Below are 23,089 nucleotides of genomic sequence, written 5' to 3'. Positions count from 1 at the left end.
AAGTGAAGCATGTTGAGGTGGCAATCGTTGTGTTGGTTAGGTTGTGATCGGCGGGTGCAATATTATTTGATATGGATTGGGAGAGGCATGCGGGAAAGTGGGCCCTATCCAAGGGTTCCAGGACTGGGGGAAGTAGAGGCTCTATAGTGGAGATGTGAGGTTCCTGCTGTCTTAGGGTTCCAAAAGACAATGGATAGTTTTTTATGTTTGTTTCTGATTGACTACACTTCATCTGGCCTCTCCTTCTGCCCCCCCTCAGTCTTAGGGCTCTCTCCCAGGTCACCCTTTCTTTCACAAGGCCAGGTGGTCCTGGCCACTCTTTATTTATTTTTTTTTGAGGCCATTTAAAAAATTTTATTTTATTTATTTATTTATTCCAAAAAGGAGACATTAACAAAACCATAGGATAAGAGGGGTACAACTCCACACAATTCCCACCACCAGAACTCCCTATCCCATCCCCTCCCCTGACAGCTTTCCTATTCTCTATCCCTCTGGGAGCATGGACCCAGGGTCATTGTGGGATGCAGAAGGTGGAAGGTCTGGCTTCTGTCATTGCTTCCCCGCTGAACATGGGCGTTGACTGGTCGATCCATACTCCCAGCCTGTCTCTCTTTTTCCCTAGAGGGGTGGGTCTCTGGGGAAGCAGAGCTCCAGGACACATTTTGGCCACTATTTCTATTTTTATTCTTCCCTTCCTCGAATCTCTGTGGGCACACAGACTAGGAGACTGAGCCTGACCACTGGCAGGTTGAAACATACAATTGGCCCAAATTACAGAGGCTGTGATGCCGGCCCAATAGTTACCTTGGTTTATTTTCCCAAACATGACTCAGGTATAAACTTCTCTAGGGCAGAGAATTGTGTTTTATCACTGCTGTTTGCACCACTGGTTTGCAGTGCAGGGCGTGTGCAGTGTGTCGAGAGCATGTCATCTTCATAATGAGGCAGGTGCATCATCCGATAGGTGCTCCGATTTCACAGGCGAGGAATCCGACCCGGGCTGCCACCTGATCAGGCTGCAGGGGACACGGCCCAGGTCTCCTCCTGTCTAAATTCCAAGCCCTTTCTACTCTGGAGGATCTGGGCCACATTGGTGCTCAACAAATACTTGTTGAATGAGTGAACTTTGCCAGTCTCTCTCTCTCTCTCTCTCTCTCTCTCTCTCCCTCTCCCTCTCCCTCTTTTGAACAAGCCACTCTTAACCATAAATGGGGTGCTTCTGGCAGCAAAAATGAATGTCACTCTGTGAAGTATTTGAATTTCTTGCCATGATAAGGAACTGGCAAGCTCTCTTCCTGCCCAACCTCACCTCCAGGAACTGGGTCATGCACACTGAATAATTAATGCCTTGAATCTTTGACTCGGAGCTTCCTCCTCCCAGTACCCAGACGACTGCCAGACACTGCTCTGTGAAGGGTCCCGGCACTTGGCAGAAACCTTCAGCGGACCCGTCTGGCGGCCCTCACTGACCTGGGCAGGCCAGGCCCTGGTGGGCTGACTTCTCCTCCTCCTGCCACTCTCCCTGCCACTGTCCCTGGAGACTGAGGAAGAGGGAGGTCCATGGGTTATTATTATTTTTTTTAATTCTTTTTTAATATTTATTTAATTTATTTATTCCCTTTGTTGCCCTTGTTGTTTTATTGTTGTAGTTATTATTGTTGTTGTCATTGTTGGATAGGACAGAGAGAAATGGAGAGAGGAGGGGAAGACAGAGAGGAGGAGAGAAAGATAGACACCTGCAGACCTGCTTCACCACCTGTGAAGCGACTCCCCTGCAGGTGGGGAGCCGGGGCTCGAACCGGGATCCTTATGCCGGTCCTTGCGCTTTGCGCCACCTGCGCTTAACCCGCTGTGCTACAGCCCAACTCCCTGGTCCATGGGTTATTTTAGACACTTAGAGTTGTGTGTGTGTGGGGGGGAACTAGGCACTCCTCTCCACCCTCACTGCCCCCCACTCCCCAGAGTTTGTGGCACTCCAGATTATATAAAGGCACATGTGGGAGAAAGAAGGAGCAGACCTTGTCAGGTCAGGAAGGAATGCACAGGGAGGCAGTCATCAAAGCATCTGCTGGGCCTGCTCCTTCCCTAGGTGACTCCTGGGTCATGTTTCTCAGCGTCTGCAGGGAACCAGCTGACTTCATCAGAGCAGCCTACTTAGAGGTCAGCAGAGTGGAAACACTGCAGGCTGAGACCTCAGCACCCACCCTGCATGCCGGCTGGTGCAGCCTTGCCTGCCCTCCCCTTCCTCACGAGATGGGGAGGTGGGCCTCCTAGGGCTGGGGAGACAGCGTAGTGGTTATACATAAAAACCTCTCATAGCTGAGGCTCCGAAGTCCCAGGTTCAATCTCTGATATCATCATAAGCCTCAGAAGCCTGAGCTGAACAGTGTTCTGGCTTTCTCTCTGTATGACCCTTTCTCATTTAAAGAAAAAAAAAGGGGGGAGTCAGGCAGCAGCGCACGTGGCGCAAAGCGCAAGGCCCGGCATAAGGATCCCGGGTCGAGCCCCCGGCTCCCCACCTGCAGGGGAGTCGCTTCCCAGGCGGTGAAGCAGGTCTGCAGGTGTCTGTCTTTCTCTCCCCCTCTCTGTCTTCCCCTCCTCTCTCCATTTCTCTCTGTCCAACAACAACAATATCAACAACAACAACAATAACTACAGCAACAATGAAAAATAACAAGGTCAACAAAAGGGAAAATAAATTAAATAAATAAATAAATAAAAATATTAAATAAAAATATATTAATATATTTTTTTAAAAGGCCTCCTAGCCTTCTGGAGTTCTCAGTGGCCAATCCGTCTTTGGGATGACCATCTTTTAAAATCTTTTTTATTTATTTGTTAATGGATAGAGACAGAGAAATTGAGAGAGGAGGGGGAGATATAGAGGCAGGGAGACGCCCGCAGCCCTGCCTCACCACTCGCAGAGCTTTCCCCCTGCAGGCGGGGACCAGGGCCTTTAACCCGGGTCCTTGTGCTCTGTAATGTGCGTGCTTAACCAGGTGCGCCACCGCCTGGCCCCCAGGATTAGCATCTTCTTCTCCACTTTCACCAGCTCCAGAACTTGCTAGTGTAAGCACTTTCCTTCTGACCTTTGTTGCTATCCCTCCCCTGCCCCCCCCCCACACCCCCCCCCACCCCCCCCACCACCCCCCCCCACCCCCCGCCAAGCCCAGATAAGAAGTGACTGTGGCCTTCGTCTCCATGGGGAAACGTTGACTGTTTGGAAAGAACACTGGGGGTCTTGATGGTGCAGGGAAGGGGGTAATAACGGCCGATAGAGGAGGGGAGGGGTCCTTGACTGGGAAGAAGTCAACCCAGACGGTTAGGAGTGGCTGGGCTAGGCAACCCCTTGGTGCAGGTCCCCCAAGGTGCAGGGACTCTGTTGAATTGTGGGACAAGAGGATAGTAACCAAGTTCTCAAGAATAAGGCCTCCAGCTGTTTGATCTTCTTCGTCTCTGGCCTAGTTTCTGGTCAAGAGTGACCAACCGCACTGGTGCTAGTGGCAGGCCGCTCAGTGACAGCCAAAGTGTTGTCTCAGACAGACAGCTGGTGCGAATGGGCAAGGAAATTCGTCGGAGACAGGTAGCCTTACAGCCTCAAAGCTGGAAAGAAACGGCCGATCGTCTAGTCAAACCCTCCTGTCTCCCGGGGCCAGAGGCATGCTTTAGCTCGATGCACAACCCAGACCTCAGCTTCCGGAGCCTGCAGCGTCACCTGCTTCCCCCGGAGCCATGCTGACTTGTGCCCTGGGTTCGGCCACCACACTTCCCCGTTCTCATTCACCTCTTTTCTGAGGTGTCAGCAGGGCCCCACCGCTCCCACCTCGCCGCCAAATCAGGGGCTAATAAAAGCTGGCGCCACCTCAGAGAGGCCAAGGGTGCTGCTGTGTCTGAGCTGTTGGACTTGTCCCTAGTGACTGAACGCCTTCTGCTCAGCATTATTCCGTTTTACGATGTTTGTTGAGGTGAAAGATCAATTCACGTCAGGAACGAATGAAGGATGGGACGGTTCCAGTCTTTGTGGCAGTGGCCTGTGGGCTTGTCACTCAGGCAGAAGTCACCTGCGTTGCTAAGCAGACCTTGTTGTGTGGATCCAGGCCGAGGGCCTGGGTGGCGTCAGCCCACACCGTCGTCTTGTGAGCTGAGAGATGCCTCTGGCCAAGGGGGGGGGGGCATCCATCTCTCTGTTGATAGCATGTGAACCAGAACCAAAGTCATTTGTTTGCTTATTTCTGTTGAACTCCGCTTGACTTAGCATTTTCTTTTGAGCTCCAGGAAATGTACCTTAAGCTTTTCCCACTGGGCCTCCCTGGGTTGGAGTGTCCCACTCTGTTTGTTCCTCACAGCTGCCCCTGGAGGGCTGGGCCTGGCTCCTTTGTTGTGCTGAGACAGAATTATGAGTTCGTCAGGCCAATGCAGGCTAAATAACTGGCCTACCTGTCACAAGGGCCAGGACTCAGAGGTGGGTGTCTGACTTACTTCAGAGCCTTTTCTCATTCTACATAGCCTCTGTTTGCACAAAGAAGAGGGGCTAGGGTGAGCACAGAGGTCAGTAAGAATAAGACCCTGCATCCCCAGGAGTCTGTGACCCGGCCTGACGGCAGGCAGGTACATCTGGAGTCACTGCCACTGTGTACGCGTCATCACAGAGAGCACCACACAGGGAACACTGCAGCACGAGGGGGCCGTGGCGTTCGGGTGTTGAAGGATGAATAGGAGCTTGCCGGCAAGAGGAGGAGGCCGAGAGTCTTACTTGTGAAAGGTGCAGTATAGCCCGGAGCTTGATTCCTTGGCAGCGAGGAAAAGTCAGTGGGCTATTCAGTTGAGAGCTAAGTGAAGAGAGGAGGAGTGAATCTGTTACCAGACTTGAAGAGGTTTGTCCCAACAGTCATGCGACAGCAGCTGTAAGAAACACCAGGGACCAGTCAAGATTCTCCAGATGTCTGAATTGCCCTTCGCTGTAGAAACGTGGTCACAGTCAGTGTGTCTGTCTGCTACGCCTCAGGCCTCAGAGGAGCTCCCTGGCGGGGCTGAGGTACAGGGCGGGGCTGACCATGCTGGGCGCTCATATTTAAAATGGCTCAGATTCCTCCTGCCATATAAGTCCACATCCTCTGTGAGTCCACAAGCAGACTCCCTCTCCATTCCAGACAAGGCCACTCAGTCACCCTGTAGGGACTGGGGCTGAGGGGTGAGAAGGCGACTTAAAAATAAAGACCAACAAAAGTAATATAGCTGTTGAAGGGTGGATATTTGTGAAGTGAAAGTATCCAGGAAGTAAATTATCTGCCATGAGGGTGAGCCAGGATATTAAAAAAAAAAAAAAGCAACTTTATTTATTTATTTATTTTTTGCCTCCAGGGTTATCTAGGGACCTGCTTCAATGCTTGTGAAGCATCTCCCCTGCAGGTTTGAGCACGGGTCATTGTACCAGTGCTTGCCCTTAGTACTAGCGCTTAGTATTATGTGTGCTACTGCCCGCCCCCCGATACCTACTCTTTCGAGGGGGAAGAGTAATGATGGAGAGAGCCTGATCCCCCACTCTTGTCTCTCTCCTCTTGTCAGGAATATATATAGAGAGAGGGAGAGGGAGAGGGAGAGGGAGAGGGAGAGGGGGAGAGGGAAAGGGAGAGAGGGAGGGAGAGAAAGAGAGACAGAGGGAGAGAGACAGACAGACAGAGGGAGAGGGAGGGAGGGAGAGAGGGAGAGAGAGAGAGGGAGAGGGAGGGAGAGAGGGAGAGGGAGAGGGAGAGGGAGGGAGGGAGGGGGAGAGAGAGAGAGAGAGAGAGAGGGAGAGAGAGAGAGAGAGAAGCTACTTTAAATGAGGTGGAGACCAGATTCAAACCTGGCTAGCACACACGACAAAGCAAGTGAGTTATTTCAAGCCAGCCTATCTCCTCTGAAGTCTTCACTGAGTTCTGCCCAGGAAATCCATTCTGGAAACCAGGTTTTGAGCCCAGCTTGTCCTGTCTGGAGAGGGGGGCAAAGGATTCAGAGGCCACTAGGTCTCTCACTGTGGCCTGTCTTCTGTAGGCCCTGAGTTTTATATGTTTACTGAGGAAAGAGGCAAGTCTTCTGGGTCTGGGTGGGTGGTGGTGCACTGGGTTGAGTGCACATGTCACAATGCTCAAGGACCCGGGTTCAAGCCCCATGGTCCTTACCTGCAGGAGTAAAGCTTTGGGAGTGGTGAAGCAGGTCTGCGTGTGTCCCTGTCTCTCTGTCTCCCTCTTTATCTCCCCCTACCCTCTCACTTTCTGGCTGTCTCTATCCAATAAATAAAGATAATTGAGAGAGAGAGAGAGAGAGAGAGAGAGGGAGAGAGATATCTTCCTGGGATAGTTATTATTTATTTGGGTGTGTTTTTCAGAACATCAGTCCAAACGCCAAGAGTCCAGCATCTTCCTTTAGCCGGACAAATACTGGGTCGCAGTGGGGCAGGAGCCTGGCTCTCCAGCCCGCACCCCGAGTCCTTTCTTCTGGGGCCGTTATCGGTGCAGGCGGGGTCGGTGAGGGGGTGTCCACCCCCCGGAATAGGGAACGTTGAAAGCAGTTGCTGGTCCTGGCATGCTTGCCCGGGCATCTTCGAGCTCACAGGGATGTGGTCTTCATGTGTCACTTGGTGAGCTGGGAATCCTCCCACACAGGCCCCTGTCGCTCTCCATGCCAGCCTCACGGCACCGACCAGCAGGCAGATGCTGTGGGGTTCCCAGACCCCCGCTCTCAGAGGCCTAGCTGGGGAGAGCCAGGTGTAAGCTGTCAAGTCATCGGGCTCAAAAGCTAGTTCAGCAGCTGAGCACATGCTTCAGACTGTTCTCCCTGTCTTGTCAGAGAGGCCCTCCTGTATTTACAATCTGGAGTTGTAATTAGTTTCATAGATCTTTGGGGAAGACGGCTCCCAGGAGACTTCTGTTTGTTTGCACAATAAGGAAGTAGCCCAAGCTCTCTCTCACTTCCGTTCAGACATCTGAACTACCTCCTGGTAACGCATGTGTGACCAGAGCTGAGAGCCCTCAGGCAGGGCTTGCTGAGGGGAAGAGCTGTCAGCTCACTGCCCTGAGGCTGCGTCTGAGAATCGCAAAACTGTGTTCGCCCAGAACACTGTCAGCACCTAGTGATGTGTGGCTGTGGGGCGGGTGAATGCGTGGAGAACCAGCCAGCAAGGGAGCCTCCAGGTTTTCTGCAGTTGCCGGCTTGCACTCAGGAAAGACAGTTACAAATCTAGGCTGGGACTTGCAGGGAGGTGGGCCAGGTCATCATTGATCCACACAGAGAAGTGCCCTTCCTTGAGACTGAATAGTACACACAAGGGCATATAGTCCCAACACACAAGGACACACAAGGGCATATAGTCCTAACACACAAGGACACACAAGGGCATATAGTCCCAACACACAAGGACACACAAGGGCATATAGTCCCAACACACAAGGACACACAAGGGCATATAGTCCCAACACACAAGGACACACAAGGGCATATAGTCCTAACACACAAGGACACACAAGGGCATATAGTCCCAACACACAAGGACACACAAGGGCATATAGTCCTAACACACAAGGACACACAAGGGCATATAGTCCCAACACACAAGGACACACAAGGGCATATAGTCCTAACACACAAGGACACACACGTGCATGTAGTCCCAACACACAAGGACACACAAGTGCATGTAGTCCCAACACACAAGTGCATGTAGTCCCAACACACAAGGACACACAAGTGCATGTAGTCCCAACACACACGGACACACAAGTGCATGTAGTCCCAACACACAAGGACACACAAGGGCATGTAGTCCCAACACACAAGGACACACAAGGGCATATAGTCCCAACACACAAGGACACACAAGTGCATGTAGTCCCAACACACAAGGACACACAGGTGCATGTAGTCCCAACACACAAGGACACACAAGTGCATGTAGTCCCAACACATAGGGACACACAAGTGCATGTAGTCCCAACACACAGGGACACACAAGTGCATGTAGTCCCAGTACACACGGACACACAAGTGCATGTAGTCCCAACACACAAGGACACACAAGTGCATGTAGTCCCAACACACAAGGACACACAAGTGCATGCAGTCCCAGCACACAAGGACACACAAGTGCATGTAGTCCCAGCAAATCCTAAGCGTCTATCACCCTCGCGTGCCCAGCCCACCCTCACGTAGCTGATACTTCCTGCATTCACTCGTCCCCCGAGAACCTCCCAGCGGCTGTTCTTGCTTTGCGTTGCTTTGCCTTTGAGCACTGGAGATTTTCGTGACATCACAGAGCTGGCTTCGGGGCGTGTGGACGTGACGTGGCGGGCATGGCGGCAGGCGTCGAATCGGCCCCAGGGTTCCTGTGACTCAGGCAGGACTCAGCAGCCCATGCAGGTGCACATAGCTGCTCGTGAAAGCTGAACGAGGTTGCAGGCCCCGCTGACACCGAAAGGTAATTCCCCGCATGGATTGTGAAGCATGGGAGACAGTGCGCGTGTGTCTGTCTTTGACTCAGAAGATGGAAAATTGAGGGGCCAGGTGGTGGCGCACCTGGTTAAGTGCTCACATCACACTGGCAAGAACGTAGGTTCAAGCCCCTGGTCCTGCAGGGGGAAAACTTCACGAGTGGTGACGCAGGGCTGCAGGTGTCTGTCTCTCTCCCTCTTTCTTTCCTCCTCCTCTCTCTGTCGTTACCCAATAATAAATAAATAAATAAAAATATTTAAAAAGAAAGAAAGAAAGAAAATTGAGCAGGGATTTGAGGTGGAAGCGAAGACTGGATGTGAGCCACTGAAAGGCCAGTCTCCCAGGGAAGAGGTAATGCTTTTGGGAATTGAGCCTAATAGGAAGATGGGGATCACACGGCGGAGAGTTTTGCTGAACCAGACAGGAAAGGCTGGGTGAATTCAGTGCAGGGTACAGAGCCCAGGGGTCTCGTGTGTAGGTGAGAGGTGGCGCTGGCAAGATGGAAGGAGAAAGATAGCAACTAGAGACGAGTTAGAAGGCTTCTGCAGTGCTTTGTAATTCCAGCCCCGGATGTCAGTCTGGATATTGAGGCTGGTCTTGGTTGGATTTTTGCCAAATAGCAGTGACTGTGCTGTTGCCAGAGCTGCTGGGCCCTGGGAGGTACAAGCTGTGGCAAGAGTCCCGTGAGGCAGGCAGAGCCACAGTCAGGCCAGCGTGTCGTGTATGAGGCCGCGTGGCCAGAGATGTGGTGAGGGAAGGCCAAGGAGAGGCTTCAGAGAAGAGGTGTGCTGCCAAGAATCCTGCCTCGCCAAGCATCACTGCGTTTCATCCTCACGCAAACCAGTGCCGTCACAACTATCACCGCTGTTTTATTGGGTGAGGAAACTGAGGTTCAGAGAGATTAAGTATGTAGTGCAGGTCACATGTCTGACCACAGTGGGTCAGGCTTGCAGCCAAGTCTGCCTGACTCCAGGGTCTAAGCTGGAACCCCCTGAAACATATCCACCATTGACATTTTGATTCTAAAGATGACTGGAACTTTACCAACTGGATGGGTGTTGTTCTAGATAGATCAACCAGAACCAACACAGGCACTACGAGTGCAGGAGACTGGCTCAGTGGATCTGGAAGCAGTGGGGCAGGCTAGGGGCCGGGCACAGGGTGGGTCAGGAAAGCAACTTTTGTTTTACTCTACTAAGATGCTTGGACTTTGCCTTAAGACTGTCGGGAGGCTGCTGAGGGCTTCGAAGTAAGGATGAACCTGACAAGTATGCACTTTTTAAATTTTTATAGTTTTTATTTATAAAATGGAAATATTGACAAGACCATTGGATAAGAGGGGCACAACTCCACACAGTTCCCACCACCAGATCTCCGTATCCCGTCCCCTCCCCTGACAGCTTTCCTATTCTTTATCCCTCTGGGAGTATGGACCCAGGGTCATTGTGGGATGCAGAAGGTGGAAGGTCTGGCTTCTGTAATTGCTTCCCCGCTGAACATGGGCATTGATGGGTCGATCCATACTCCCAGTCTGCCTCTCTCTTTCCCTAGTGGGGTGGGGCTCTGGGGAAGCGGGGCTCCAGGACACATGGGTGGGGTTGTCTGTCCAGGGAAGTCTGGTTGGCATCATGCTAGCATCAGGAACCTGGTGGCTGAAGAAAACAAAGTTAAGATATAAAGCAGAACAGATTGTTGACTGATCATGAACCTAAAGATAAGAATATTGCACATGAAGATTTGGGATCTCCCATTTTGGAAAAAGCTAGTAGGTCTATTTTAGGCATATTCCAAGGGGCCTATGATTTTACTAGTTTTTTCCTGAGTCTGCCATCTGATATGCAGGTGGACCCAGGTTATTTTCTGGGGAGCTGGTGTCCAAGTGTGCATTTTTATATAAGGTCTCTCTGAATGAGCTGCTGCCTGGAGAAAGATGTTTTGGGTCCAAGTAAGTCATAGGGTCATAGGGTGTTCAGACTTCCAGGTGAGGGGCCAAGTGGTGGCATACCCGGCTAAGTGCACATATTCCAAGCTCAGGGGTCCAGTTCGAGCTCCTGGTCCCCACCTGCAGGAGGTCTGCTTTATGAGTGGCGATGCAGGTGTCTCTCTTTCTCTCCCTGTCTCTATCTCCTCGTCTTCTCTCAATTCATCTCTGGCCCATCTAATAAAAGTTAGAAAGGAAGAAAAAAAAATGGCTGCCGGAAGTGGTAGATTTATAGTGCTGGCACTGAGCTTTAGTAATCATTTCAGCGCCAATAAAAACAAACAAACAGAGTCTCAGGTGAGAGCAGGGAGGAGGGACTCGACAGTGAATGAGGCTATTAAAGAGGCTGTTGATGGGAGTCTGGTTGCCCGGCTTGACTAGGAAAAGGGGCAGAGAAGGCTACTCCAGAGGTTTGGAGTCCAGTACAGATGGTGCTAGTGGCCAAGGCGGAGCCTGCAGAGGAGAACCCAGTGCCGGGAGGTAACCTGACCAGGCATCAGGCCTCTGGAAGAAACCCATCAGGCGGAGTAGCCGGCAGTTGACATGTGAATCTGGAATGGAGCAAGGATGGCAGGGTGTGGGTACTGACTAGGGAATGGGGAGATAGAGAGGGAGAGAGACAGAGAGACGCCCTCGGCCCTACTCCATTACTCAGGAAGCTTTCCTCCTGCAGGTGGGGACCAGGGGTTTGAACCTGGGTCCTTGCTCATTGTAACATGTGTTCTCAACCAGGTGTGCCACCACACGGTCTCTTCGGCCATCATTTTTAAGTGGCAGCTTCTTTGAATTATAATTCACTTCTCTGACCATCAAAGGGCTTCGTACCTCGTATCCCTAAAATTAATTTTAACCAATGGGAAATATACCAACTCCTGGTATTTTGGGACCCAAGTTCAAAGTCTCATCTTTGAGATGAGTCACACAGTGACTGTTTCTGCGTCTGGAAGTCCTGAGTTGATACGGACCCGTCCTTAGGGAGATTGCAGGGGATCTGTGTACTGCTGGGAGGGATGTTCTTTGTTTCTTCAGGTACCATGCAGAAGTGGAATCGCTTCATCTCTCTCTGTTTTATTTCACTAAGCATTTACGTACCTTTACTACATGCGTGTGTTGGGGAAGGAACCTTTTATTTTTCTTGAAATCTTAATCACTAGAGAAATAATGGTTAACAGGACAATTGTCATCTCTTGAATACAATTTCCTCTTTCTTTTCTCAAGCCATTTAAAAAGATTTATTTACTATATATTAGAGAACGTGCTTCATAAGCCAGAGAGAAGGAGAGAGAGAAGCCCGAGCACCACTCGAGTGCTGTCCCCACCCCTCTCATAATATTTCTAGCGCAAAGTATTTTAGAAAATGAATTTCTCAGGCTGGGGGCAGAGATGGACCCGCCAATGCTCATGTCCAGTGGAGAAGCAATTACAGAAGCCAGAACTCCTCCTACCTTCTGCACCTCCAAAATAATTTTGGCCTATACTCTCCGGGGAGGTGGGGCGTGTGACTAGAGGACTCTGAACTCCAACTCCATCAGGACCCAGAGAGAGAAGAGGGGAAAAAGGAAAGACATTTGGGTGTAGTAATAGGTGTAGGTGTCATGTAGTAAGTATAGGTGTGATGTAGGAAGAGAAGGCAGGTCTATGGAGGGCGGGGAAGGCAAGTATATAGGTAGATAGAAAGATTGTTATAAAAATAATAGTCCAATCATATCTATGACCTTGGGAGAGTCACTGTAGTTTCCAGTGGATAGAATGGGGACACAGAGCTCTGGTGGTGGGAATGGTGTGAGATTGCTCTGCCCACCCTGGACTTGCACACAGAGGACAGATCCCACTGCTGGGCCCCTGGCCACCCCATCCCCATCCCAGGTGTTGGGTCCCAGGAAGCTCCTATGGAAGTAGAGATGGGAGGTGCATGTTTGAACAGGGAGCTTGGCATTGTCTGTGGCAAGAATAGTTGGTTTTTAGATGGCGTTTGCCTTAAAACATGGCTAGTTTGTGACATTAAAAAAACATTTTTATTTTATTTATTATTGGTTAGAGACAGATATTGAGAGGGGAGGAGGAGATAGAGAGGGAGAGAGAGACAGAGAGACATCTGCAACCCTGCTTCACCGCTCGTGAAGTTTTCTCCCTGCAGGTGGGGGACCAGGGGCTGGAACCTGGGTCCTTGTGCACTGTGATGTGAGAACGCTTAACCAGGTGCGCCACTGCCCGGCCCCTTGCTTGTGATACATGAGGGTGAGATTGAGTGTGTCTGCCGGACTGTCATTCACCTGGTGACGCTGAGATGCCACTTGGCAGCTGATGGGTCCAGGGAAGGCAGACAGTGTGGGCTTCTTCTTAAATGTGACGTTGGCAGCTCTTGACCCACAAAGCCCTTTTTTTCTGTGTTGAGAAGTTCTCAGGAAGCCTGAGCAAACCTTGGGCTTGTCTTCTTAGATGCCACCGGCTGCAGTCTCCAGCAATTGGAAGCCTGGAGTTCTGATTTGTGGCAGTCAGGGCAGGGCAGGGGTTGCTTTGTGACTCATGAGGTCAACAGGCAGGGAAGCAACAGAACCACAAATAAGGGCCTCTCGTCGACAAAAAGCAAATCGCTTCAAGGTTATTCTTGGAAACTAAAGCACCACGTCTTGTTTCTTCCCAGAAAAAAAAAAAAAAATCAGAAACCTTTCATATTTCTGGGTAGCTGGTTTTATTTATATTTCATATTAAAGTCCAAAAGGCAAAAAAGGCAACAGCTGGGTGGTGGTTGACAGGAAGACTTTAAAAAGAGCTGTCACCCCAGGGACTCGGATTTTACTGATCTTTGATTCATTCTTCAGGGGAGGAACACGGGAGCCCTCAGTGGGGTCCCACACCACAGGCTTTGCAAGAAAACACGACTCAAACCTCAGTTATAGACGATGGTGTCTGTCTAAATCAGCTTCTCCAGTTAATCCCCCAAACTGCCACACATAAGTTTCCCAGCTCCACATGTGAGAAGCTTGAAGCTCAGAAGGTGACCTGTCTAAGGCCAGGTGTCTAGAGAGTCTTGAAGCCCAGATCTGCTGAGTCGAAAGCTGATGGCCTATTGGTGAGACTGTCCACTTATACAGAGCCCTGCTTTGCCACGCGCGAGACCTGGGTTCAAGCCTGGCCACCACCACATTGAAGGAAGCTCTGGTGCCGTGGTGCTGTGGCCTCGTTCCCTCTCTGGGCCTGTCTGCCTCTTCTCTAAAAGAGAAGAAACGGGGCCAGTGGTAGCACAGGGCTTAAGCACAGGTGGCACAAAGCACAAGGACCGGCATAAGGATCCCGGTTCGAGCCCCTGGCTCCCCACCTGGAGGAGGTTGTTTCCCAGGCGGTGAAGCAGGTCTGTAGGTGTCTGTCTTTCTCTCCCCCTCTGTCTGTCTTCTCCTCCTCTCTCCATTTCTCTCTGTCCTATCCAACAATGACGACAGTAATGACAACAATAATAATAACAATGATAACAACAAGGGTAATGACAAGGGCAACAAAATGAGAAAAAATGGCCTCCAGGAGCAGTGGATTCATAGTGCAGGCACCGAGCCCCAGAGATAACCCTGGAGGCAAAGAAAAGAAAAAGAAAAAAAGATAAATAAAAAAGAAAAGACAGTCAAACTCATCAGTCTTATGTGTAATTTCTGTTCCCGGGAAGCCAGACCCAGTGGTCGCTCTTACTTCTGATTATTTCGGGCCATTTGAAGACTGTAATGAATGGTGATCTTTCTTTTTTTATTATTTATTTATGTATTTATTTTCCATTTTGTTGCCCTTGTCATAGTTATTATTGTTGTTGTTATTGATGTCGTTTGTTGTTAGGATAGGACAGAGAGAAATGGAGAGAGGAGGGGAAGACAGAGAGGGGGAGAGAAAGACAGACACCTGCAGACCTGCTTCACCGCCTGTGAAGCAACTCCCCTGCAGGTGGGGAGCCGGGGCCTCAAACCGGGATCCTTATGCCGGTCCTTGTGCTTGGCTGCCAGCTGCTAACTACATCACAGACAGGAGTGCATGTCTCCCATACAGCGCTCTCCTCATTTTACAGAGGGTCAGACAGCTTGCCTAGGGTCTCACACAGCTAACAAGCACAGGAGACCTGACCCCAACAGTTCTGCTGTTTTTCTGGGAGAAAACCTGTCTCCCAGGGAGTTAAGGTTTCAAGGTCTTTGGCTTGAGTCGGAAAGCTGCCTTTAAAGGCTGAGGCAAGACCATTGGGAGGCAGGGAGGCAGGGTAGAGCCTGGTACGGGCTGCTGGGGTTCACGTCCAAGGCAGCTTATCTTCTCCTGTCTGGCCATCTTCTTTCACCTTCTTTATCTTGCTAGAGAGAAACCAATTCCTGGAGCTCCCACACCCACTCAGAGCCCTCATTGCTGCTCTGGCTCCTTCCACTGAGCCCCAGCTTAAGCTGTTCATTTTTCATGGGTAGGAGGGTGGCTGGGAGGCAGCTGGGGTTGGGTAGGAGACAGGTTGTTCCAGTTTCTAAGTTACTCCTGGGAACCGTGTCTGGCTTGATACCTCTAAACATTTGCTCGCCGTTTTAGACACGGACGAGTTGCCAACATGGGGAATTGATTTATAAAACCAGTTCAAAGGGGCATAGCCCTAGAGATGGGTCTGTCCCTTTGTTATGGAAATGAGGGGGGTGTTTCCATACCTTGTGCCCCCGACCACGGGGCGAATGTGAGGATACTGTCTCTCTCTCCACAGCCCACCTGTAAGGTGCGGGTTAGCACCCTGCCCTACAGAAGGCACAGGGGTTCTGGTGAGGATTAAGAAAAAAAGTTTTTAGTGGTTCGGGAGGTGGCATAATGGATAAAGCATCGGACTCTCAAGCGTGAGGTCCTAAGTTCAATCCCCAGCAGCACATGTACCAGAGTGATGTCTGTTTCTCTCTCCTCCTATGTTTCTCATTAATAAATAAAATCTTTTTAAAAAGGTTTTAAATATTTATTTATTTTCCCTTTTGTTGACCTTTTTTTGTTGTAGTTATTATTGTTGTTATTGATGTCATTATTGTTGGATAGGACAGAGAGAAATGGAGAGAGGAGGGGGAGACCGAGAGGGGGAGAGACAGACAGACGCCTTCAGACCTGCTTCACCGCCTGGGAAGCGGCGTGTGAGGATTTGTGGATGGTGAACGGCTTTGGATTCAGATCCAAATAGTCCCAAAGCCTTGTATTTTTCACTGTACTGCCTGCCGATTCAAGCGACTCTCTTTTCTTTCCTTCCTTCCTTCCTTCCTTCCTTCCTTCCTTCCTTCCTTCCTTCCTTCCTTCCTTCCTTTTCTTTTAAAAAATATTTTATTGATTTTATTTTAATGACAAAGATACAGAGAGAAGGATAGAGGGGGTCGGGCGGTAGCGCAGCAGGTTAAGCGCAAGTGGACAAAGCTCACGGACCCACATAAGGATCCCTGTTCGAGCCCCCTGCTCCCCACCTGCAGGGGAGTCGCTTCACAGGCGGTGAAGCAGGTCTGCAGGTGTCTGTCTTTATCTCCCCCTCTCTGTCTTCCCCTCCTCTCTCCATTTCTCTCTGCCCTATCCAACAACAATGACAGCAGTGACAAGAATAATAATGACAACTAGGGAAACAACAAGGGCAACAAAAATGGGGAAAAACGGCCTCCAGGAGCAGTGCAGGCACTGAGCCCCAGCAATAACCCTGGAGGCAAAAAAAAAAAAAAGAAAGAAAGAAAGAAAAAAGAAAGAAAGAAACCAGAGCACTGCTCAGCTCTGGCTTCTGGGGGTGTTGGGGATCAAATCTGGGAGTTCAGAGCCTCAGGCACAAAAGTCTTCTGCAGAACCATTATGCTGTCTCCCTAGCCCTCAGGTGACTTTCTGTTGGTCACTGAGCAATCACATGCTTTGTTTAGCATTGGACAGTGGCTCCAACGGCCAAGACAGAGGATGCCAATTGACTCTGCATAGCCAAAGCCCTGTTTTCTGTTTGTCTTCTCTGGGTGGCAAGTCTTGTACATGTTGCAATATGCAAAGGCCCAGGTTCGAGCCCCCAGTCCCCACCTGCAGGGGGAAAGCTTCACAAGTGCTGAAGCAGGGCTGCCGATGTCTCTCTGTCTCTCTCCATCTCTGTCTTCCCCTTCCCTCTCGAGTCCTGGCTGTCTCTATCCAGTAAATACATAGACAGTGCCCCCATCTGGAGGACAGGAAGCCTCTCACTCTGCGTGCTGACGCCCTCCTGTCCGTTGTCTGTGCGCATGGGATGGGGGCCCCTCCAGCCCTCCCGACAGCTGCCCCAGCAGCTCCAGCGCTTCCCTGCTCATCTTCTCACACCAGCCACGGATCCTAGAAAAACAGCTACTGCTTTGGAAAATCAGCTCGGATTTATTTTGGTTCCACTGAAACGTGCATGACTCTGCTCAGAAATGCCTGAGGTCAGAGTGGTGCAGAGAGAATGGGTGGTGGCCCAACCCCGGCAGGCTGTTTTCATGGTGTGAAGGAACACGCTGCATTTTCTTGCCTTCGGCCTGAGGAACCAGGGTTCCAAGCTCCCAAGGCCCATGCTCCTTTCTCACAGCAGGTGGAGCCCCGCGTGTCTCTCTGCCTTTGTCTGTCTATCTGTCCAAAGGAAGTTTTATATACATATATAACTGCCACGAGGGCTCGGGGCTGACACTATGAATCCACTGTTCCCCGCAGCCATTCCTTCCTTCCTTCCTTCCTTCCTTCCTTCCTTCCTTCCTTCCTTCCTTTTTTCTATTTTTGTTTTGATAGGATACAGAGAAATTGAGAGGATACTAGTCAGCTATTAAAATTGATGAATTCATCTTCACCTCAAAATTGGGGAATTCATCTTCATCTTCACCTCATGGTTCCCTCATCCTGGATGGGGGAACCATGTGAGGTGAGATCCGCCAGAAACAGAAGGATGAATAGGGGATGATCCCACTCACAGACAGAAGTTGAAAAACAAGACCAGAAAGGAAAACACTAAGCAGGACTTGGACTGGAGTTGGTGTACTGCATCAAAGTCAAAGACTCTGGGGTGGCGGGGAGTGTTCAGGTCCTGGAACAGGAACAGGATGGCAGAGGAGGACCTAGTCGGGGGCTAGAATGTTGTGTAGAAAACTGAGAAATGTTACACATGGACCAACTACTGTTTGTTGCTGTCGAGTGTAAATCATTAATAAAGAAATATTTAAATAAAGAAAAAGCAAAACAGAAATCGAGAGGGGAGGGGAGATAGAGAGGGAGAGAGAAAGATAGACACTTGAAGACTTGCTTCACCGCTCAGATGGGGAGCGGGGGCTCAGACCTGGGTCTTTGCTCATGGTACTATGTGCACTTGACCGGGTGTGCCACCGCCCAGCCCCCAGTATGTATTTTTCGAACACAAAATAGGAATAGAAAGTAGTTGGAGAAGTTGCCATGCCTCCTCTGTGGAGGACAGACCTGCCTCCAAAAGTTCGTGATGAAAGCTTCCAGCGTGATGCCTAGGGACAGGCGGAGTACCCTGTGCCAGAAACTGAGTGGGGAGTGCATTTAGTGTTCGTGTCTGTGCGCCGAGGTAATACTGCTCACTCACCCTGATTTAATGCTACCCTGTGCATTTGTAGCAGCCGGGAGCAGAGGTTTCCAAAGGCACTAACTCTACCGTGCCTTTTAATTTTTATTTTTGTCTCTTTCCCTTTTGACTAGTTGTGATTTCTACAGCCATCTAGCTCATAGCAGGAGTGACCAGGCAATGCTGCCATCCAAGTGTCTCTCTAAGCAGTTGACGGTGGGGCAGCCAGGCTGGCTGGGAAGGCCTGAATGAGGGTACCCCATCAGTAGGCTGTTCATGCTTAGCTTTGAGTAAGATGCAGAAGCCGTCAGTGAGTCAAGGGGCTTGAGTTCTGCTTTGCAGCACATCTTCCCTCACTGTTCTGACGGCCTTGCATGTCACCTCTGCCTCCTCTCCGCAGGGCTGACCCTCCCCGACTGCTCCCTGGCATGTGCCTCCGTCTTCTCCCCGTCACTGCTCCTGTCACTGCTCCGTGTGGCTTCTGAGACATGGGGGAGAACGAGGACGAGAAGCAGGCCCAGGCCGGCCAGATCTTTGAGAACTTCATCCAGGCCTCCACGTGCAAAGGTACCCTCCAGGCCTTCAACATCCTCACGCGACACCTGGACCTGGACCCTCTGGACCACAGAAACTTCTACTCCAAGCTCAAGTCCAGGGTGACCAGCTGGAAGGCCAAGGCTCTGTGGTACAAACTGGACAAGCGCGGATCCCACAAGGAGTACAAGCGAGGGAAGTCATGCATGAACACCAAGGTGAGAGAGAGCCTCGGTGTGCATGTCTCTGACCCGCACGGGGCTCGTGGGCTGGCTTGTCAGGGGCTATGAAGTGGTTACCCTTTCTCCTTTCTGAGTTCTTAATAGGCATGGGAGTGTTGTGTTTGTTCTACTCCTTGGAAGGTTTTCTTTGTCCATACAAGCACAGCTTATTCTTGTTGGGAATTTTCATCTTATCTTGCTGTCCTTGGCAGCTCTCACCCCCCCTCTCCCTCCTCTTCCTCTCCCTCCTCCCCATCCTCCTCCTCCTATTCCTCCTCCTCTTCCAACTTCAGAATCACTGTAGTGAGGGAATGCTGACTTACAGAATCACCATTGTCACGAGGGAACATTTCTTTATATTTTCTTTACTTAATTAAAAAAAATCATCTTTATTTATTGGACAGAGACAGCCAGACATTGAGAGGGTAAGGGGAGATAGAGAGGGAGAGAGACAGAGACGCCTGCAGCCCTGCTTCACCACTCGTGAAGTTTTCTCCATGCAGGTGGGGACCAGGGGCTTGAACCCGGGTCCTTAGGCACCGTAACGTGTGCTCAACTGGGTGTGCACCACCTGTCCCCTTCCTCATGAGGGAACATTTCCTCTACCAAACTGCCATTCTATTGTACCACGGGCAGTTAGGTCCCCGTTCCCCCTCTGTCAGCTGCTCTGTCCTCCTCAGGACAGAGAAAGTGAATGCATGCTTGAGGGAGTGAAGCCAATGCCTGACACTGTCCTCCTGCTGTATGGTAACCTCCACCCCCATTGCTAACGGCCACTGTGTTCTGAGTCATTTTTTTGAGTGCTGGTCACTTTACGTGCGCTGAAGTCCTCTGGAAACCAAGTCAGCTGTCCTGCTCATGATCACACACCTACGTGACACCCTTGTGGGTCTGATTCTAAGCCTTAGACCACTTGACTCATGTAGAGGCATACTTAGACAGCTGTGTCTCCCTGGGAGAAAACAATTTTTTTCAATACCCCTGGCTTTTAATTCGTTAATTAAGAAATGGGATTTGAAAAAAAAAAAGAGAGAGAGAGAGAGACTGAGAGACACCTGCAGCCCTGCTTCACTACCTGTGAAGCTTTTCCCCTGCAGGTGGGGATCAGGGGCTTGAACCCAGGTCCTTGCACACGGTAATGTGTGCGCTTAACCAGGTGCACCACTGCCTGGCCCCCCAAAAAGACAAAAAGAAATGGGATTTGGGTCCTTATTACCTTTCCTGCCTCTCTCTTCCTCTCCTCCCCAGACCTTGCCATTCTCTACCTCTCCACCCTACTCCTCAAGATACTTAAAAAAAATCATTTAAAATTTATTTTTTAGTGGATAGAGACAGAGAAATTGAGAGGGGAAAGAGAGGGAGAGAGGGAGAGAGACAGAGACACCTGCAGCCCTGTTTCACCACTTGTGAAGCTGTCCCCCCTGCAGGTGAGGACCAGGGGCTCGCACCCGGTTCCTTGTGCCCTTTTAATGTGAGCGCTCAACCAGGTGCACTCCTACCTGGCCCTCAAGATATTCTTCTCTGATCAGGATTCCACCTGTAGTTAGCCCTCCACATGCTCACCACTCCCCCCGACTGTGTGGCCACTGCAATGCTGGGGAGCCTGGGGCTCCGTCTCTGTCATGCCCACTGCCTCATGGGTAACTAGAAGTCAGGACTTCCTGGCTGGCCCTTGGGGGCTGTCAGCACTGGGAACTGGCCCAGCCGTGTGTTTAAGTTAAAAGTGAACATGCCCTATTTAGACCTCACAGGAGGTAGCTCAGCCAGAGCCCTTGGAATCCTCATCAGCGCCAACCCCAGACAAGAGGATTGAAGTCTCCATGGCAATCAGGACTGTTGTGTTTCTGCGTTGGTGGTGGGGAGTGGTTGAGTCCACTGTGGGAGATGGTGCTTTCTCTTGGCACTGGGGAGAGACAAGCCCAGCTCCTTGGAGTAGGGGCACTGAGTACAGGACAAGGGAAGGCCATCCCCTTTGGTCAGGCAGACTAACTGCCTGCCGCAGCCTCGGGTACATTGTCCTTCTGGCCAGTGTGTCTGTCCCCAACCTGCCAAGCATCAGCCTCGTGCAGAGGAGATGAGAGTGCTGAGCAAGGAGAGGTGGAAGGAGGGATGGAACTGGTGCGGTGAGTTCCACACCCCGCTCAGTGCCCACCTCCCAGCTGTTGGCACCTCTGGGCAGAGTTCACCCAGCAGCTCTTACAGGCTTAGAAGGGGGCAGGGGGTGGGGGGAGAATGACACCTCTGTGCTTTCAAAGTTTCGTCATGCTTGGTGAACGTGTGCAGTGGCTTTATTCATTTATTTTTAATTTTTTATATTTTATTTATTTTCCCTTTTGTTGCCCTTGTTTTATTGTTGTAGTTATTATTGTTGTTATTGATGTCATCGTTGTTGGATAGGACAGAGAGAAACGGAGAGAGGAGAGGAAGACAGAGAGGGGGAGAGACAGACAGACACCTGCAGACCTGCTTCACCGCCTGTGAAGCGACTCCCCTGCAGGTGGGGAGCTGGGGGCTCAAACTGGGATCCTTATGCCCGTCCTCGTGCTTGGTGCCATGTGTGCTTAACCCGCTGCGCTACCGCCTAACTCCCTCAGTGGCTTTATTTTAAAAATCGTCCATAGAGGTCAGGTACCTGATTCGGCTTTCTCAGAGACCACTTGCAGAGCCCTCCAATTTTATTAGGGAATGCTTCGCACGGCCCACAGCCCAAATGGCTTCTAGTTGTTACAGGGCCGCTCCTGGTGATCTGTAGAGTCTGTGAGTCAGATGGAGTGAATGTTTGACACCCTGAAGACGTCCTTAAAAAACAAAACAACAACCAAATAAAACACACCAGGTGGTTGCCTAGCCTGCACGGCCAGCCCCTGGTTTACAAGCTTCGTGGCTTGAAATAGAACAGTCCTCACGCCTTGTGGTTGGTAGACGGGTCACCTCTACCTTCATGCAGAAGGAAAGGACTCGGACCTTCAGTGAGTGATGCTGAGTCAAGCGGCTCCAGCCCAGCAGTTTTTATGAGTCTTCAGTTGTGTGGTGGTCCATCTCCTGAAGACGAGCGAGCTTCTGAGACGTAGAAGACACACCTTAGGACTGGGGAGACAGCAGAATGGTTCTGCCAAAGACCACGCGGGAGGCTCCAAGGTCCCAGATCCAGTCCCCGGCCCCAGCATGAGCCACGGCTGTGCTGTGTTTTGGGACGGGAGGCTCTTACTCTCTCGTTCTCCCCTCTCATCAAGATAAAGAAAATACACTTTAAAAAGAAGCTGCCTCTGAGAATGCACTCCATGTGTAACTGTGGCTGCATCAGGCCACTTCCGCTCAAACAAACCCGAGCAAAGCAAGGAAGCTGCTAGCCCAGAAAGCAAGGTCCAGACGTACTCGGTCCCACACCGTCTCTCCTCCAGTCTGTCTGTGGGATGTTTCAATGTGCTGTTTGTTGTTTTTTTTTTTTTCCTTCTTCCAAACTTATTTCTCCATGTTGTATCCTCTAGTTGATATCTTTATAGCCCCATGACCCCAAAGGCTGGAATCTTTTTCTTCCTTTTCAATATTGGGGAAAAATAAATCTCAGGGAAGGATTTTCTGATTGGCCAACCTCCGTACCAGTCATTGCGGCCAAAAGGAACTGACTTCTGTTGGTGGACCTTTCAGACATCACATGATGGATGTGTGGGAGAGCGGGAGGAACAGGTCTCCAAGAACTGGAAGTACAAGAAAGATCAGTAGTCCATGTCCTGGGCAGTGACTGCGGTGATGGATCCCAGCTCCAGGCTCCATGTTGGATCATTAATGGTCAGCTTCAGGAGCCTTCTTCTTGTAGAATCTGGCTCTTTTCTCTCTTCAGATGTGAGCAGGCAGAATCTTGTTCCCCAACCTCCTGTAGGCATCCTTTGGGGTAGCAGTTTCCACTGGGCATTAGCCAAACGAGCCATGCTGGGCGTTGCCCTGCATGGCTAATCATTACCGCTGATGCATACAACACAAATGTACGTTGGCTTCTCGGCGTATAGCCAAGCTCCTGGGTGGCCGCAGACAGAGCAGGACTACACCCCTCCCCCCAAAAAAAGCCAGAACCCCCCCCACCTTTGCACTTTGGACACTCTATATATCTCATCTTTTGTCACATCTCAGCACTATCTGAGGTGAAACTGAGCTTGTGTTTTACAAGTGCTTATCAGTCCCTGCCCTGTACTGTGCCCGAAACCATACAGCCTTCATGCCAGTAGTGTGTGTGTGTGTGTGTGTGTGTGTGTGTGTGTGTGTATGTGTGTCTGTGTAGGGTGATGGAATAGTGGAGGCAGATTGGTGATCAAGATTTACCTAGAGAACAAGGCCTCTGGGGAGGTGCCAGTGGAGAGATAG

The 23,089-nt window shown here is 50.7% G+C and overlaps 1 protein-coding gene across 8 annotated transcripts in view; it reads left to right on the top strand.

Moving 5' to 3' along the window:
- The window catches only part of MICAL2 (microtubule associated monooxygenase, calponin and LIM domain containing 2), a 153,879-nt gene that overhangs the window by 33,910 nt on the left and 96,880 nt on the right, over window positions 1-23,089 (top strand). For all 8 annotated transcript variants that reach the window (XR_009545679.1, XR_009545680.1, XM_060177161.1 and 5 more), the window contains exon 3: window positions 18,376-18,727. Coding sequence is in view for 6 of the 8 variants with exons in the window: in XM_060177161.1 (XP_060033144.1) it covers window positions 18,464-18,727 (264 nt within the window). In the remaining 2 variants the exon portion in view is untranslated. The remainder of the gene's footprint in view (window positions 1-18,375; window positions 18,728-23,089) is intronic.

The sequence above is a fragment of the Erinaceus europaeus genome, chromosome 17 (genome assembly GCF_950295315.1).
Source record: "Erinaceus europaeus chromosome 17, mEriEur2.1, whole genome shotgun sequence".
Lineage (NCBI taxonomy): Eukaryota > Metazoa > Chordata > Mammalia > Eulipotyphla > Erinaceidae > Erinaceus > Erinaceus europaeus.
The sequence above is the reverse complement of the archived record's forward strand: the minus strand, read 5'-3'. Positions and strand labels throughout refer to the sequence as shown.